At 38.0% G+C, this 17,530-nt stretch overlaps 1 protein-coding gene across 1 annotated transcript in view; it reads right to left on the minus strand.

Moving 5' to 3' along the window:
* Nucleotides 1–10,648, minus strand: part of ube3c (ubiquitin protein ligase E3C) — a 50,508-nt gene extending 39,860 nt beyond the window's left edge. The window contains exons 1-11 of the mRNA XM_088322646.1: nt 10,514–10,648; nt 9,905–10,019; nt 6,686–6,739; nt 6,479–6,553; nt 6,267–6,398; nt 6,076–6,191; nt 4,952–5,109; nt 4,721–4,874; nt 2,755–2,975; nt 2,526–2,677; nt 2,272–2,459 (exon numbers count right to left, since the gene is read on the minus strand). Coding sequence (XP_088178772.1) covers nt 2,272–2,459; nt 2,526–2,677; nt 2,755–2,975; nt 4,721–4,874; nt 4,952–5,109; nt 6,076–6,191; nt 6,267–6,398; nt 6,479–6,553; nt 6,686–6,739; nt 9,905–9,970 — 1,316 coding nt within the window. The 5' untranslated portion in view covers nt 9,971–10,019; nt 10,514–10,648. The remainder of the gene's footprint in view (nt 1–2,271; nt 2,460–2,525; nt 2,678–2,754; nt 2,976–4,720; nt 4,875–4,951; nt 5,110–6,075; nt 6,192–6,266; nt 6,399–6,478; nt 6,554–6,685; nt 6,740–9,904; nt 10,020–10,513) is intronic.
* Nucleotides 10,649–17,530: the final 6,882 nt, after the last annotated feature.

Below are 17,530 nucleotides of genomic sequence, written 5' to 3' on the forward strand. Positions count from 1 at the left end.
ATGTGCATGTTATGTCTCCAAGATGCCTGGCTGCAATTGGTCGACATTGTATAAGATGCTGGTCTTTCTGTTTCTGCATTTAGTTTGTAAAGACTTCAGCGATACAATACTGTATTTTTGTACTGTATTTATTCACTCTGGGTCGCAAGGCTTGCAGTGTATCTAAAGGGAGAAGCAAAAATATAATAGCCATTGAAAAGAAGCTTGTGATTATCAAGTAATGCGAAGAAGGCACATGCATTATTACCCTTGCTGAGTTGCATGTTTGGAACCAATCGATGATCAGGGCAATTATTAAGAATAAGGAGGTGATTAAAGTCACCACATTTTCTAAGGCCATGACAATCCTAGTTGTAAAATCAGTCTTAACTTGAATCTGGCGTCTCCTTTTTTTCCACTTTGCAATCCCCATCTCAGAACGGATAAATGTCATACCCGGGAGATATATGAGGTGATCAATTTTGTTGGCTGGTATTACTCTCACTATTATTTTTAAAATGTAGCTATCTATAATCTGCTTTGAACAACTAAGAAAAACTTGATATTTTACCATATCTGGCCCAAGTGAGCACTGTTTAAGTAAACCACACACATGGATTTCATGAGGCTTTTACTAATGATTAACCGGATCCAGTTGACCAAGCACGCAGCCTCAAACACAAGGAAGGCAATCAGCACCTCTGACATCCTGGCCCTAATGTGATCAGCCCACCGGGAAGAGGTAATTGCCACTGACAGCTTCACTGACATCTTCTGCTTCCTCTTGCCGGTTGTAAATGCCAGCAAGCTGCGTGGTATTGAAAAGATGTCTGACCGTCTCTCCATTTGCATGGTTGTTTATTTTACTTTCCTACCCTTAAACGTGTCTGGGGGGAATTTTGCTAATTGAACAAATGTAAATAGACGTAAGTGCTTCTTTATATTGCAAAAATAAAATGATTACAATTTAGTCATAGTCTATTTGGTGCAGGAAACACATGAAGTCCTGCAATCATGAGTGGAATTGCCTGGAATGTCTGTGCAAGGCATTGTTTTTTCAGAACCCCTGAGACATATTTTGGACACCACTAGTCTCTATAGTTCAAAATGCAATTTTGGGGTGAAAAAGGAAAACACTATTTTGTATGGATATGATGAAAAATACTAGTATGAATGAGTCTTAACCCCCAAGGTGGACAAACTGTCCTGCCGTACATCAAATTAAACTGCACTGATAACCTAGCCACCAGGGGGTGCTAAACTGCACACCGAAACAGATACATAGAGGTAAGATTAGACGTAAAAACATCAGGCCCGACTCGACTCGGGTATTAAAAGCCCACCCAGCCCGACCAATTACCTTGATTTGCAGAACCAAGCCTAAAGCAAACCCGAAATTTCATTTTTTATTTGTGAGGACTCGGGAGGAGAAGTGATTTATGATAACAAATCATAACCTGTCTTGCGCTTGAAAAAGGACCAGTGGTTAAAAAGGTTAGAAGGGTGAGGAGGACATATGTTCCGGTGCACTTTATAAACCAACAAAATATTGATAAATTTATTATCTTGGCTGAATTAAGTCCCAAGTCACGAGGTTAAATTTTCCTAGGCTCAGTTACTGTGGTGACTTATTCTCTATAGCTAACTTGCTCCTGAACAGGCCAACAACTAGGCTAAGATTATCCCCAGACACATCTAGCACTCCTGTCTTATGTGAAAAAGTTGAAAGATGTTTATGCCTTGTGTCTTTTGTAATGAAATCTAAGTTAAATAAGACTGTATAAAGATTTACATCTTTTATATTTCTGTGTCTTCAGAGGTTACATTAACAAACAATTTTACATGATTGACGCTTTTTTTGGGGGGGGGATTAACGGGAAAATTTTGAGGCCATCCGCCAGATTGACGGGTTAACAGTAGATAGTCCTTATGGATCTAGTGAGGCACTTTGAGAGGCAGCAAGACAAAGAAAAACAAACTTGATGTATGGTTATTTATTTTCTTTTTCAATAAATGTTTTTGTTTTAGTACCCGCAAATTATTTTAATAAACAGTTTTATAAACATTTCTTTAAAAAAAAATGATAGCAAAGCCCGACTCGACCTAAACATAATGATTGAAATTTTTGTCCCAACACGGGCCGAAATTGCGGTTGGGTCGGGCGCGGACTCGAGCTTAAGATCTTACCTCTGTTGATATGTTGCTTTTAACATTGTGATGTATGTTGGGAATTATAACATCGCATGACTCCCGACATTACAATGCTATAATTTTTGTTTGGTTGTTACGCACCTGACTTTAGGAACCAAAAGTCGATGCTGCACCATGAGCGTGTGACAAATGGAGGCCATCATAGTGAACACCTCCTCACTTGCCGAGTCCCTCCACACCAAGTTGAGCAGCGTGTTGGTCTGCTGTTTAGTGTCCAGTTTTCGCACGCATTCATCAGTGATCAGTTGCACGGAGATGTGACTGTCGTCCTAATAATAAAAATAAAAAACACATTTAAGTGGGTGAGAAGACTGCACATAGTGTTCATATGGTACCTTCATGGGCTTCAGGTGGACGTCAGTGTCATCTTCATCCTCTGAGTCGCTGCCCACCTCTAGCCGGTTGCAGTTCTCTGTCACGGGCAGCAGAGGCAGCAGCGTCTGCAGAGCACTTAGATATAGCAGCAAACCTTCCTCTGATAGGGACTCTGTTAATGCAACACCATACATTTATAATGATGGTTAAATGGTCACTTAAAACATTTGCCTATATAGGGTCACACACCTAAACAGTTCTCTCCTGCAGATAGGACAAAATAAAATATCCAGGGTGCGCGGTTTTGAGCGACCGGGGAATAGGTGACAGTGCCACGCAGGGAGCTGAGGAAGGGCTCAAAGGGGAATGCCAGCCGGGGGTCCGACAGGGCTGGGATAAAGAAGTGAAAGATCTGCTCTGTGAAGGGTGCTGAGATAAACTCCTCGGTGAATGCGGCAAAGACAAAATGCCTGCGAGACAAAAAAAGGGTAAAAAAATGACTGTTAACTACAGAACTATACTTTGTTAGATTTGTTTAAATATGCTACTGTTTAAAGGTTTGGAGCTACTTAGAAATGTCCTTTTTTGAAGAAAAAGCTGTTTTTTTTATGAAAATAACATGAAACTAATCAGAAAACACCCCATACATTGTTAACGTGGTAAATTTATATTTTAGTTGCAAATGTTTGTTTTTAATGCAATATCTACAGAAGTGTAGAGAGGTCATTTCCAGCAACCAGCACACTCCAGTGTTCTAAAAGTTGTGTTTGCTCATTCCGTTAGGCTAATGGATGATTAAAAAAAAACACCCTTGTGCAATGATGTTAGCACAGCTGAAAGGAGTTGTGATGGTTAGAAAAACGGTGAGACTTCCTTTGAGCCAGTCCAGTATCTGGAGCGTCACATTTGTGGGTATGATTAAACTTTCAGAATGGCCAGAAAATAGAACTTTGGTGTGAAACTCGACAGTCCATTCTTGTTCTAGGAAATAAAGGCTATTCCATGAGAGAAATTGCCTAGAAACTTAAGATCTTCAACAAAGGCGTGTACTACTCCCTTCAGAGAAGATCTTCAACAAAGGCGTGTACTACTCCCTTAAGAGAACAGCACAAACATGCTCTAACCAGAGTTGAAAGAGAGGTCGAAAGCACCACAAAGCAAGAGTATACGAAAATTTGAGTCTCAAGTTTGAGAACTAGTCATCTTACAGGTCCTCAACAAGTAGCTTGGTTAAATAGCACCTGCAAAACACCAGTGCCAACATATACAACAAAGAGGCGACTACGTGATGCTAGCCTTCAAGGCAGAGTGGCAAAAAAAATGCCATGTCTAAGACAAGCCAATAAAAGGAAGATATTTATATTGGTACAAAGACATTGGAAAACTTGTTTGATAAATAAAAGTGTGACTTTTTCATGGAAAACAACAATTTCTGGGTGGTCCCAAACTTTTGAACAGTAGTTTCTAACTGGGTGAAGACTAATATATCAAGGTCACCAACCTTTTTGAAGCTAAGATTTACTTTTCCATTACTAATTAGAATAAAGGGCTAAAAGTTTTTTATTTATTTGTAAAATAGCACGTCATGTTTTCAAAATGTTGCTATGTTATCACTATGTTATTACCAGGTTGTAATTATTTGAAATATAGTTAAACTAGGGTCAGTCAACCACTAAAACATCATGTCAGTATCAAAACTTCCTGGGAAAAAAAACACAATCACCCGTCATTGGTGAGCCATGTTTAGAACCAGTCCATTGACCATTCAGGTGATCTTAGGGGGCTACCTGGAGCCCACAGCACACTGGTGACCCCTGCTTTATGATGTGTAAGACATGTTGATCACTCCACTAAGTGAGCACTCGGCTATTATCTCACCAAACAGACGCGCTCTGTGTGGCTCACATCTGGTGACCCAACCCCCGTCACTCGCCCCCCCAAGTCACATAATGAACTGTCACACTACGGTGTGTGCACAAGTTCCTCTCGCTCCCGCCTTGCTTTTCTTCAAAGAAGAAAAGGAGGACCTTTCAATGTTTGCTTATAAGAACGTCTACCACTTAACGCAAACACTCAGGTATTCTCCAAGGAGGAAAGCGAACATGACTTGATTGTGGCAGGGGGGATTTTACAACTTGTTGTAAATTGACTTCACTGTTGACTCCGGGAAGAAAGCATCACACAAACGAAACAAAGAAGAAGTCGTTTGTCATACCTGGCGTCCGCTGTGCAGGAGGAGTAGCTAAAGTGCAGAGGTTTTAGAATGTGCTCCAATAGTGTGCTTGCCAAAGGAATGGAAGGAGAGTCGGTGTACTCCAGACTGGGGGGAAGGCGGTGATTAACTAATATGTATAGCGACTTGTAGTATCCTGAAAAAAGGCAACCAACGACTGTTAAAGCAAGCATGTGAGACTTAAATAGTAGTGGACTGCCACTGCTTCCTTACCCGTTTGGACCATATAGTGCAAAATTTGCTCGACTGTTGATGCCACATCGTTGGTGTCAGCCAAGATGGGCGAGTAGACTTTTTCTGAGGAGAAGATTTCCAACATCCGCATTGGAACAGCCACGTTTAAGCTTTCGCTGCTGCAGTTCTGCAGGAGTCTAGTATGAAACGTATTTGAAGTTTGTTTTTGTATCTCAAAGATAGTTTGTGAGAAATGAAAAAGGGATGCACGATGACTATTATTTCACACCAATAGCAATAACCAACAAAGACCTGCTCCTGCGGACAGTTACCGAAAACTGATCTCTCCTTTTCTTAATGCACGCTAAATTTAGAAAATTTAAAAAAAAAAAAACGTAGAATCCAATTAGTTTTAAGTCTATTTACAAGTGCTCCAATACTTACAAATGCCTCGGCTATGAAAAATATATTGCTCATTTATATCAAGTGTCTTTATCTCAACTCAACACATTAGTAGCTATTAGAAATGTAAAAATATATAATAATGCTACATCAGACAAATGTAACACTTGGCCAATTACAGCTTTAGCGGTTTCTCATAGCAAAAACATTCAAATATGTACACTGCACTTTGTGTATGTCGAGTACAGAAAAGTAACACATTTTAATGCAATAAGACAGTAGTTTGCAGACAATATCAGACAGCTTTCAATCTTAATCAAGTTGTTCATCATAATTAACATACACACACAGGAGTGTGACAAAAAGAAAACAACTTTCCTAACAAAAAAAACAAAACTCAATGTAATCGCTTAAGTTCTGAAGCCAGTACAATGATAACATACTGAGCCATGTGACTGATAGGGGAGAGCTCTCTAGTGTCTCACACACATTACGGAGCGGGAGAGAGGAGGCAGGATGACCTTGTGCTAGTACTTCTATAGAAAACTAAAACATATTCTAATGAGGGTGTGAATCTTTTTTAAAAGTAGTGTCAGTCAATTGAATATTTTAGCAAAGCAAATAGTAATAACGGCGTTTATTTTTTTTCTATCGGGCTGTGACATCATATCCATCCATTATCGGTTTTATTGGTTATTGTCTTGATAGTTTTTCTGGATCCCTAAATAAACGACACATTAACTGAGAGACGTTATTGTTACCTGCAGCAAAACCCAAGTATCCTCTTGATCTGAAACACACAGGTCTGCCTGTGCGGGCCAACTAGAAGCTTGACAAACTCACAATTGTGTTTCACCATGTTCTGGCACAGCCAGACCTTCAGAAACACAAGAATTGGAATCATGAGACAAAAAACATGAAGAGTCTGATGTGATAAAAGTTGTCCTCTCACCAATCTATGTGCATCCACGCTCTGTCTGTAGAAAAAGATGAGCTGCCTTGCCAACAGACTGAGACCCTGTGCTTCCAAAACCTGCTGTGTCTGGTTGGCACACTTGTCAAATGTAGCTCTTTGCATTGCATACTTGAGTAAAATAGAAAATACATGAAGACACAAAAGTTCTAGCCATGTGATGCAAAATAAAACATAGAAAATACATCTACCTGCCGTTTCAGGTCTTGGTAGCCGCGTACATAGGACTGAATGATGATTGCATTTTTCAATCGTCTTCTGTCATCCTGAGATATGGGAAAAAGGAAGAGTTAAACTAACTTGAAAACATGTATAAAACAGGTCGGACAATATGTATAATGCTATAAATACAATTTGAAACATTATTCCAATGAACTGCATGATTAGCGATTATTCACCTCTCTTTTTCTCCTTTCTTCTTGAGTGCGATGCAGCAGGGATGCTTTTTCTTCCTGAGAAGATGAAAAAGGCCGTTTACCATATTGGTGGAATATGTACAGAGCATAAAGAAAACCTTTTTATTATCAAGCTAATAGAACACCTAAACTTTACTTATATGGTGGTTTTTTGTTTAGATTTATGAGTGCATAGCTCAGGGGTCTCCAACCTTTTGAAGGTGAGAGCTACTTTTTTGTTACTCATTAGCACAAAGGGCTACCAGTTTGATGTGCATTTCTAAAATAGCAACTTATCAAGTGTTTGCTATGTCGTTACTTAATTGTTATTTCCAACTTGAAAATACAAGTAGGTTTAAAATAAGGCCACCGAGTGATCTACAAATTAAAAAGTATAGGCTCATTTTAAAAAGTCATGTTTATTTGTATAGCCCCTAATCACAAAAAGTCTAAAAGGGATGATTTTTTTCTAAAAATTGGTCATGTATTTAAAAGACATTGATTGTCAATAATTTCTCACGCAAGGTGGAAAATCAAATTTCAAAGAAAATCACAAAGAAGGTATTTTAGGAACCAGTCCGCAAGCTACTCAAGTGTTCTCATATACGTAGACTTATATATTTACCCAATTTTTTTATATATTTTTTTTATTGTTTTAAATTGTGTAAAATGTATAACAATGCTTGTATTTTTGTAAATTACAAAAATAAAAACTTATTTTGTTAGACCGCTCTCATCTTGCCTATTTTGGCAACGTCATCATAGATTGCTAATATTCTCGCGCTACAGGAGCAAACAGTATCCTTGATCGAGCATTTATTTTTCATGTGATGAGTAAAAAGAAGGTTGATGTGTTAGCCTTGAGTGAAACAAAGATGAAAGGAAAGGGTGAATTACAGCTTGGAAGTATGTATGGTCGAAGGTCTGGAGTTACGGGTGGACATGCTAGAGAAGGAGTGTCTGTGCTTGTGAGTGAGAAAGCAAAGGAAAAATTGGTGGAGTGGAAAGAGATATCTTCCAGATTGATGTGGGTGAGGTCTTGATTAAGAGAGTGAGAGAAAGAACGAATGAGGTGGTGATGGAGGAGCAGAGTAATTTCAGGAAAGGAAGAGGATGTGTGGATCAGGTGTTTGCAGTACGACAGGAGTGTGAGAAATATTTTAGCAAAGGGTAAGGATGTTTATTTGGTTTTCATGGACTTGGAAAAGGCGTATGACAGAGTTGATAGAGAGGCGTTGTGGCAAGTGATGGTGATGTATGGAGTGGGTGGAAAGTTGTTGGAAACATTGAAACGTTTTTATATGAACAGCAGAGCCTGTGTAAGAGTATGGAGTGAGACAAGTGAGTGGTTCCCTGTGTTGACTGGTGTGAGACAAGGGTGTGTGATGTCACCATGGCTGTTTAATGTGTACATGGATGGTGTGGTGAGAGGGGTGAATGCAAGAGTACTTGGCAGAGGTGTAGAGATGATGGACAACAGTGGAACAGTGTGGCAGGTAAGTCAGTTGTTGTTTGCAGATGACACAGTGCTTGCTCCTGATTCTGAGGAAACATTGAGAAGGTTGGTAATGGAGTTTGGAAGAGTATGTGATAGGCTTAAGTTATGTGTCAATGTTGGGAAGAGTAAGGTGATGAAGTGTTCACGTGATGGAGTGGGCATGACGTTAGAAATCAGGTTGCATAGACAGGTGCTGGAAGAAGTTGAAAGCTTTAGGTACTTGGGTTGTGATGTGGCTGCAGTTGGTGGAATGAGTGCGAGGTATTGCACAGAGTGAATCAAGGAAGCAAGGTTTTGGGTGCTCTGAGGAGAGTGATGAACAACAGTAGGAGTATGGATGTTAAGAGGGGACTGTATGAGAGTGTGATTGTGCCGACTGTGTCGTATGGTGCAGAAACTTGGAGCCTGAACGCAGATTTAATAAGGAAATTGAATGTTTTTGAGATGAAGTGTTTGAGGACTATGTTAGGAATGACAAGATTGGATAGATTGAGAAATGAAATTGTGAGAGACAGAACTGGAGTACTCGTAGAACTGACCAAGCGTGTTGATAAGAGAGTACTCGGTCGGTTTGGACACATGGACAGGATGGATGAGGAGCGAATGTTGAAGAGGATCCACAGAGCAGAAGTCAATGGAAGGAGACCAAGAGGAAGGCTGCGATTGACATGGATGAATGGTGTTATGAGTGCACTGCAGGAGAAAGGTCTAAATATAATGGAAGCTAGAGCTCTTGTTGGTGATAGAAAGGAGTGGAGAGGTGTTGTGAAAGGATAGTGGGATTGTGGACGCGTTCTTAAGGATGGGCTGGGCACCTGTCTGATACGGCAGGGGTAAACCAGTAAAAGCTGTAGGGCCCTGCGGTTGAACAAAAGAGTGTGTTGTGTCACCCTGACCCGAGTGACATGGCAGCATTCTGGTGTCCCATTTCATCTGGAGGGACGAAAGCATGACCAACTTAGGTGCCTAACTTGTTTGGGTGTTTGGGCAATTAGGTTGGACATAGTCCAAAAAAAATTGTGTGTGTTTTTTTGCTATTTTTCCCCTTTCATTTTCTTTGTTATTGTATGTGGTTGTCTTGCTGTCGGTCACCCCTCTTGAGGGATATGACCAAGGTAGATAGATAGTGTGTTGCAGTTTTGTCAGTATGTGTAATCAAAGTATCAAGCAGAAATAATTGTGGGGGAAGCATAGAAGAATAGACAAGAAGAGAAGAACTCAAGGATCAGGAGTCTCTCCAAGGCAAATATGCAGAATGGAATTAATTCTCAACAAAGAATTCTCATTTCTTGTTCAACAAAGTTCTCATTTCTTGTTCTGGGTTTTAATTTTCAGTTTCTCGTGGAGTAAACCCATCTGTCGAGCAGATGAAGTGTGCAAAATCCTGCACTGATCTGTACAAATAACCCTAAATTGACTGCAAATGGGGAAATAACTAAGAAAGATGCTGAAATACTTTTTTGTGTTGTTTATTTGCATAATAAACTTGTTTGCAAAACTATATTTGTTTTTAGTCTACATAGTCTTACTAAATAGGTGCCTCGTTGTGATGTGAAATGGGAACTGCCATCATTGATAAGGGGAGCAATTGGCTGAGGTTGGCAGGTATGTGTTCGGAATGGGGGTACCTTGTGGCCTTGGGCACCACGTTGGTGACACCTGGCATAGATGATCATTTGTATCTTATGACTGATCATTAGAGAAGATTCCTCACCCACACTTACCTTTTTACTCGCTCCTCCAAGTGACACCTTAGGTCTCGTCTTGAATTCGCCCTCGAAGCTAAACATTTTCACCTCTTTCCCATTGACTGATGGCGATTTTTACACTCAGTTCTGCCTGGAGAGAAAAAAAATAGTTTACCTCAAGCTGGTGAAAGAGAAGCTGTAGATTTAGCATTAATGAGAAACAATAACAAGCTGCGCATAAACTATAGCGATATTAACTTTTTTTTTTTCAATGGCTTTTAACGGCAATTTTATATATTTTGATTCGGTTCTGATCACATTGCGCTAACCCGGCTTCCTCAGCTAGCATATGACACAGCAAGAGGCATGCTCCGAAAGCGGCGGTCCATATTTTCATTTTAAATGTAAAAATAAATCTGCGTATGTATAGCGTGAGTTATATTAGTTTTCTGGAGACACGTTCCCAGCATTTCGACGCTAGTGTTCGCGTGCCACGACTTTGTTGACGTTAGCATCGGCGCTGACTAGCTAGCATGCGCGCTAGCAATTATAGCACTTTCACTGTGGGGTGCCTGCTTTTGTCCTCTGTTAGGGTAAAACAGAATCCGACGGAACCGGTACAGTGGTAGCAAGAAGAATATTTACCCTTTATTTGTGAACCACAAAAGAGGTATAATGATGTATGGTATTTTGAGATGAAGATGAAGGACTTATTTCCTTCTGCTCGCAAGAAGCCAATAACAGTGGAAAAGGAGACCCCTGTACTTCCGCTTCTTGTTTCTTCTCCGAAGGTGATTGGATGAAAGAAGCAACAGCAATGACGTAAATAATATGATGCCTTTAGAAACTATTTAGAATCGGATTTTTAAGAATCACCTAAACAAACAAATAAAATAAAACAGTTTTAAAGCCTTTAATTTCAAAATTTCTCAAAAAAGTACAAAATTATGATATAAAAGACTTTTTGTGCGATAAATAGCATTTTTTGACATATCCCCAACTTTCTTCTGACATTTCCAAGCAAATTTGAATATATCTCCCAGCTACCCACATAAGCGCTACTTAACAGTAAACCCATATTATAACGCGCTTCATTTTTCACGATCTCGCTACTTCACTGATTTGCATCGGGTATTGTTTCTGTGTTCTTATTGACCGAAAAATCTAGCGGCTTTTTCTCTTCCTGCTGATTATAACTGTTACTTATGACAGTACCGTGTGTAGAATAAAGTTTATAATTTTTTTTTTCAGTTAAACAAATGTTTAAGCCTGTATAAAGTGGTTTGTTTTTGTGTTTCAATGTAGAACAGAGGATTTAAATGTATAATAGTTGTTAGGAATAAAAGGTTCTATTACAAAGATCTTTTTTTGGAAAAAGAGGAGTTCACAGTTCACTATCACAGTTCACAGATCCCGCTAGGGTCGTTGGGGCACCACCTCTGTGGTGACTTGGGCAAGTAAAGCATGGTGGCGCCCATCCCTCTCCTGGCCGTTTTTTTAGTAGGGATTTGTTCCCCTACTGCATTGTAAAAATAAATATTGTATCTGCTAAGTTTGAGAATGGCATACACTTTACAATAATATTTGTATTATTTGTAGAAAATTATTTTATTTTAATTAAATAATAAACAATGCACAATCAGAGCTTTTCCGTACTGATTTAAAGCATGATTATAACTTCATATTAATAAATCACAATTCACGGTTCACAAATCCTTTAAAAGTCAGGGTCGTTGGGGCACCACTTCCTGTGGTGTGTCTTGGGCAAGTACACCCTGGCAATGCCCATTTCTTTCCAGGTTTTGAGATAGGGGTTTGCTTCTCCACATGAAACAGATAGCACTGCTTTTCATGGTTACCAGTAGGAGGTGGAGCCTCCTGATCTGAAGCAGGTACAGCACTTTCATACTTTGGTCACCAAAACTTTACGGTGTAAAGCATCATCCCATTCTTCAGAGATGAGCCGGGTCTTGGCATTTTAAATGTTATGTATATTAAATAATTTTTGGCATGAAAAAAATGGGCAGAAAAGTTAACCGATACCAGTTATAATCTATGAATTCAAATGGGAAGTTTGGCTTTTCAAACTGAGCACATAATGTAATTAATAATAAATAATCTATAGCTATTTGTCATCTTGATTTGTATTGTGTATAATTGTCCAAGTCATTAAGGGGCTATATTAACAGCTTTCATGGATGACGAGGAACTTGGGAGCCTCTCACCCATTTTTTCTCTCCTTATTGGATGTGATAATGGGGCGGGGCTTCTGTGGTGGGGGTCATAAATCTGTAACGACCAATTGTAAATGGCTCCATATTTCACTGCAAGCCTAATAGAAATATTCATGCTGCATTTAAGAAAATTAAAGCAGCAGGAGGTAGATGGAGATACAATCATTCTGTATAGCTCGCTCTGGTGATGAAAAATGGCAATAACATAAAGATAATTTAATAAATATAGAAACCTAAATATTTGATTTTTTTAAAAAGTTGTTATAAATTTTAGAAGTTGTTGTTGAAAAAAAAGATGTATTGGGGATTAAGGAGGCGCGATGCCAGTTTTTTCCTCCGTTCGACAATGACTACTAACATCCTGCCTATGGATACTGATATTGACAGGAACATGTGATGATTAATCCATTTCAAAAGTTCAATTATGAATAAATAAATAGCTGTTTGAGTTTACAGAGATTATTGTTCCCCGAAAAGATATTCTATCATTAATAAGGATTGAGGTCTCTGGATACTTGTTTTTTTCCTACCAGTACATTTTTTACATAGCAGTTATAAATTGGAGATAGTTGCTCCTAAAAACGTCTTATATAAATTATCAATAGTTTTTCTATTGATAGTGACAACTGATAACACCCTATTTCTAGAGACCGATACCAACAATAACAATACAATAATTTAATAATTTTAGACCGCAAAATAACAAATTTATAAATAGCAGTTATGAACTAAAAACATAATTGTCCCAAAAACTATATATTAACATTAAAAGGGGTTAGGGATGCACGGTATCCGTTTTCCTTCTGGTACTGAAAATTGATAACATCGAGTCTCCAATTCTGACAATAACAATATCATTATTTAATGATTTTAAAAAGCAAATTAACCACAGTACAAACAGATGTTGTAAATTATACGAAATAATCGTTCCGCCAAAAAAGATATATCATGAATAGGGTTTGGGGAGCACGATACCGTTTTTTCCCCCCTCACAGTACCCGATAACTGAAAACATCCAGCCCACTGCCCGAAGATAGCTGGAATTAAGATCAGGTAATTGTGTAATTATGTAATTGTAATCCTGTGCAGTCCTTTGAGACATTTTTGTGATTAAGGGCTATATAGATAAATGTGACTTGACTTGGAATGAGTTCCTGCACCCCCGCAACCCTACTGAGGATAAGCCATGCAGATAATGTGTATATATATATATATATATATATATATATATAGATATATGTATATATACATATACACACACACATATACTGTCACAGACCAGAACGGACACAGGACTCAATTGCATGCGTTTCTCAGATTTTATTGAAAAAGAGTGAGAGTAAGGCTTGCTTGATTGCTTGATCCGAGTACTGGCAAAGAGCGGGAACGAGCAAGGCGGGAGTGACACTTCCGTGTCGAAAGAAGACAGGCGAGAATGGCAAGTCGTTTAAACAGGGCTGGAAATCAGAGGCGATGTCAAGTTTGTAACAATGGTCGTAGGCAGGCAAAACAGGCGTAGTCAGGTTCAGAAACGGGTCGAAAAATGGGAATCAGGCAGGAAACAGGTTTTAACAGGGACAGAGTCAGACGGGAACACTCACTGAGTGAAACACAACAGCTCGCAACGATCTGACAAAGTTTGAACTGAAGTCGGGGGTTTAAAAAGGGTGTGGGCACCAATCAGCTTCTCCGGGCTGTCGGTGCCAATCAAGCCGCCACAGGTGTTCCAAATAGGGCAATTATGACATATACATATGGTTACAGAACTTTTTTTCATATTACATGCCTCATTCAGAAAAACAGATACAAAATCTAATTATTATTCTCATTAATAAATGTGTGTCTTTATTTTGGTTCGCAATTAAAATATAATAGAATAAAACTCCAAGTAAGTATAAGTAAGTAAGTATAGACTAGACTAGACTAGTATAGAACTGTTTCCTAATCTCCATCTAATAATTGTCAATATATCGGTACTCACCAATTCCTAATTACCATAAATCTGGACCATAAAGCACACATAAAAAATGCCAGAAATTTGCTGGTTCGCATTAATAGCTGGAAAATACGGTAGATAACATTGTTGATGCATAATCCCATTTAAATGCTACTTCATAATGTAACCATTTAGAACGAAAAATTGTTTAATTGTGTTTAAAAATCTATCATCAAAGTATCAATATATATTACAAAATTCAAACAACAGCGACTTACAATAATATGTACCATATATGTAAATTTTCCATCATAATGTTGCAATCAAAACAGATATTGTATTTCCCTCGCAACAAATGATTCACCCCACCAGATTTGATCTGTTCTCCTCTCTCATCCCTCCATCATTTTGGTGGCGAGGGCTCGCAATTAAATGGCGATCCTTTAGCTGCAAAAACAGTCGCTGACTTGTTGATTTCCCCCGAGCAAATAAAACGTCGGGCGCGGCGCTGAGGAATGGGGCAAAACTAATCAGCTTTATTGGTAGACAGGTTAAGGCCAACGGGGGTGTCAATAATTCTCGCGGTGACCTCCCTCTTCCATTAACTTTAAGTGGCTTATTAGACCCCGCATGCGCGCTCCCTTCCACCCTGACGCCAAATCGCCTTTCGAATTGGGACTCATTTTGACGCTCAGTTCTCATTTCCCCCCGTTTTTCACTTTTCTACAAGTTGTTAAGTGTAGAAAAACGCCACCACGCATGAGTGAATCTCCCGGCTTATCTAATTTAATCACAATTTTATGAATCCCTCCATCCTGGCTTGGTTCTCCCCTCTTGATGGTTATGATGATGATAATAATACCGATTCCGATTTCTGAATTACCTCTTTACTGAAGGTTTCTCTAATTTGTCATCTAAATCCAATCGGGGAATGTGGCAGTTCACCTTTCAAGCGAGACGAATGAATTCAGTTTCATCTATTCTAAATGGTTATTTTAGTGTTAAACTGGCCTCCGATACTCATTTGCTGCGTCATAGAAATAATGTTCCTAATTTATTATAATCGTTTCAAGGTTGGAAATTCAATTATTCGCGTATACACGCGAGGTAAAAAAAATCTTTCTTCTTTTTTCGTTTAAATATAGATCAAAAACAAAAACGATTAAAAAGGGTTGTGTTTTGAATTATTTCAAAACATAAACAATCATAAATCAAAATGTTAAACACAGGAACCTTTGGATTTAAATAAAGGCACCTAAAAATCGAAATTTAACGATAACAATTCAGTCTTTATATGTGTATTTTTTAATTTTTAATTTAATGTTACTTAGTTTCATATTTTACCCATAACATATTATCTTAAACTGTGGTATTTTATCTTGTTTTTGCCCCATCAGGAGGGCAGTTTTTAATTTTGTTGTGCGTTTCACGTGTTACAATGACAATAAACTCTGTTGTAATCCATTCTATTCTATTCTATTCTATTCTATTCTATTCTATTCTATTCTATTCCATTCCATTCCATTCCATTCCATTCCATTCCATTCTATTCTATTCTATTCTATAGTTTAGTCTAGTCTATTCTAGTCTAATTCAACCCATTATAAAAATATATTTATACGTAAATAGATCCTTAATATTTCAACCAATAAATGCAATAAAACATTTCCAAAAGAATACTTAAGTTCTTAAATAAATGAAATTGTTTCAGGGTTGGAAATTCAATTATTTACATAACCTGATGGCAACACCCCACCCCCTTTCAAATATAGAGCAAAAACAAATAAATTGAAAGGAGTTGTGTTCCGTATTTATTTATATATATTTTTTGGATTTCATTGTTAAACAGAGGAAAAAGTATTATTTTAAATAATCCACTATAAATAATGAGATCTAAAAATTGAGTATTTATTAAAAATGTTTATTATAAGTAAACACATTCATAATAAATAAACATTTAAGAAAAGCAATAAAATGTTGCCTTAAGAATGTTTAAGTCCTTAATTAACTGTAATTACAGTTTTGAGGTTGGAAGTTCATTATTTACGTTATTTAAAGGTAAAATATATTTTTGGGTGGCTAAACGAATACATTAAAATGAGTTGTGTTTTGTATTTATTTAAAACATAAGAAATCTGAAATGGAAATATTAGACAATAGAAACGGTATTATTTTAAATAAATACACATTAAAATTCTATAGCAAAAAGGTATACCGTACTACAAAAAAAAATATGCGTGAATGAATATATGTCTACCGATACTAAATATAAAAAAATATCGCAATAAGAAACAATACTTTCATGTAAATGTAGTCTTTCATTTACTGCCCAGAGTTTTGATAATTGATTAACTAAAACCAAAATTCAAGAACATATTCTTGGCTATGCGATCGAGGAAAAAATAAGAAAATAGTCAATAATATTACCCTACACTTGTAGTAAAATAACCAGTATCAATTCAACACATAGAGTACATTTTAATACTACCCCAGTGAATATATATTCATTTCTTGAGTGGAACCCTTAACCACTAGTGTCGTAGGGGCACCATCCATCCATTATCTGCACCGCTTATCCTCAGTAGGGTTGCGGGGGTGCTGGAGTCCATCTCAGCTGTCTTTGGGCAGTGGGCAAGGGACACCCTGAACTGGTTGCCAGCCAGTCGCAGGGCACACAGAGACAGACAATTCACTCGCTCATTCACAGCCAGGGACAATCTGGACCGGCAAATTAACCCAACATGTATGTTTTTGGAATGTGGGAGGAAACCGGAGTGCCCAGAAGAAACCCACGCAAGCACAGGGAGAACATGCAAATTCCACACAGGAAGGTTTGCTCTCATGACCTCAGAACTGTGCCGCACTCGCGCTAACCACTGCGCTGCGTAGGGGCACCATTTCCGTTGATGTTTCTTGGGGAAGTAAAGCCTGGCGGCGCCCATCGCTCTCCCCTCGATCTCGTGTATAAAATGTACACTGAACGTATACATTTTCAGAGTAAATGTGTTGTTATTTTACACTACATCGCATTAATGAGTGTTAGTCAAGTTCTACACTATTGAGGAAAAGTCACCCCCTTTGTGTTGCTAAAATTCTACACTAAAGAGTTTACAGTAAAGAGGTATCTTGTCCAGTGTAAATCATACTTGACACAATTTTATTTGATAACTACTATTTTTGTACTTTACTCTTGCAAGTGCTCACTGACGTCAAAACAGAAAATAATGCATGCGGCTCCATACACATTTGGAAAGTTTCAATAATGTGGACAAACACAGTTGACAATGAAGAAAAAAATGTTCCAACATGTTAAAATGTTGTCATTTTGTTTCTCAGCCAAAATGAAACATAAAAAAGTAATATCATCCATTTAACAAAAATCTCATATAATCAAAGACTTTTCAAATTCAAAATCAATGGTGAACAATAGCTACAAATAAAATAAATTAACTGTTAAGTTAAATCGTTATTTCTTTACAGGAATATCAAATA

The sequence above is a fragment of the Urocampus carinirostris genome, chromosome 18 (genome assembly GCF_059441175.1).
Source record: "Urocampus carinirostris isolate Australia breed hairy pipefish chromosome 18, RoL_Ucar_1.0, whole genome shotgun sequence".
In the NCBI taxonomy this organism is placed as follows: domain Eukaryota; kingdom Metazoa; phylum Chordata; class Actinopteri; order Syngnathiformes; family Syngnathidae; genus Urocampus; species Urocampus carinirostris.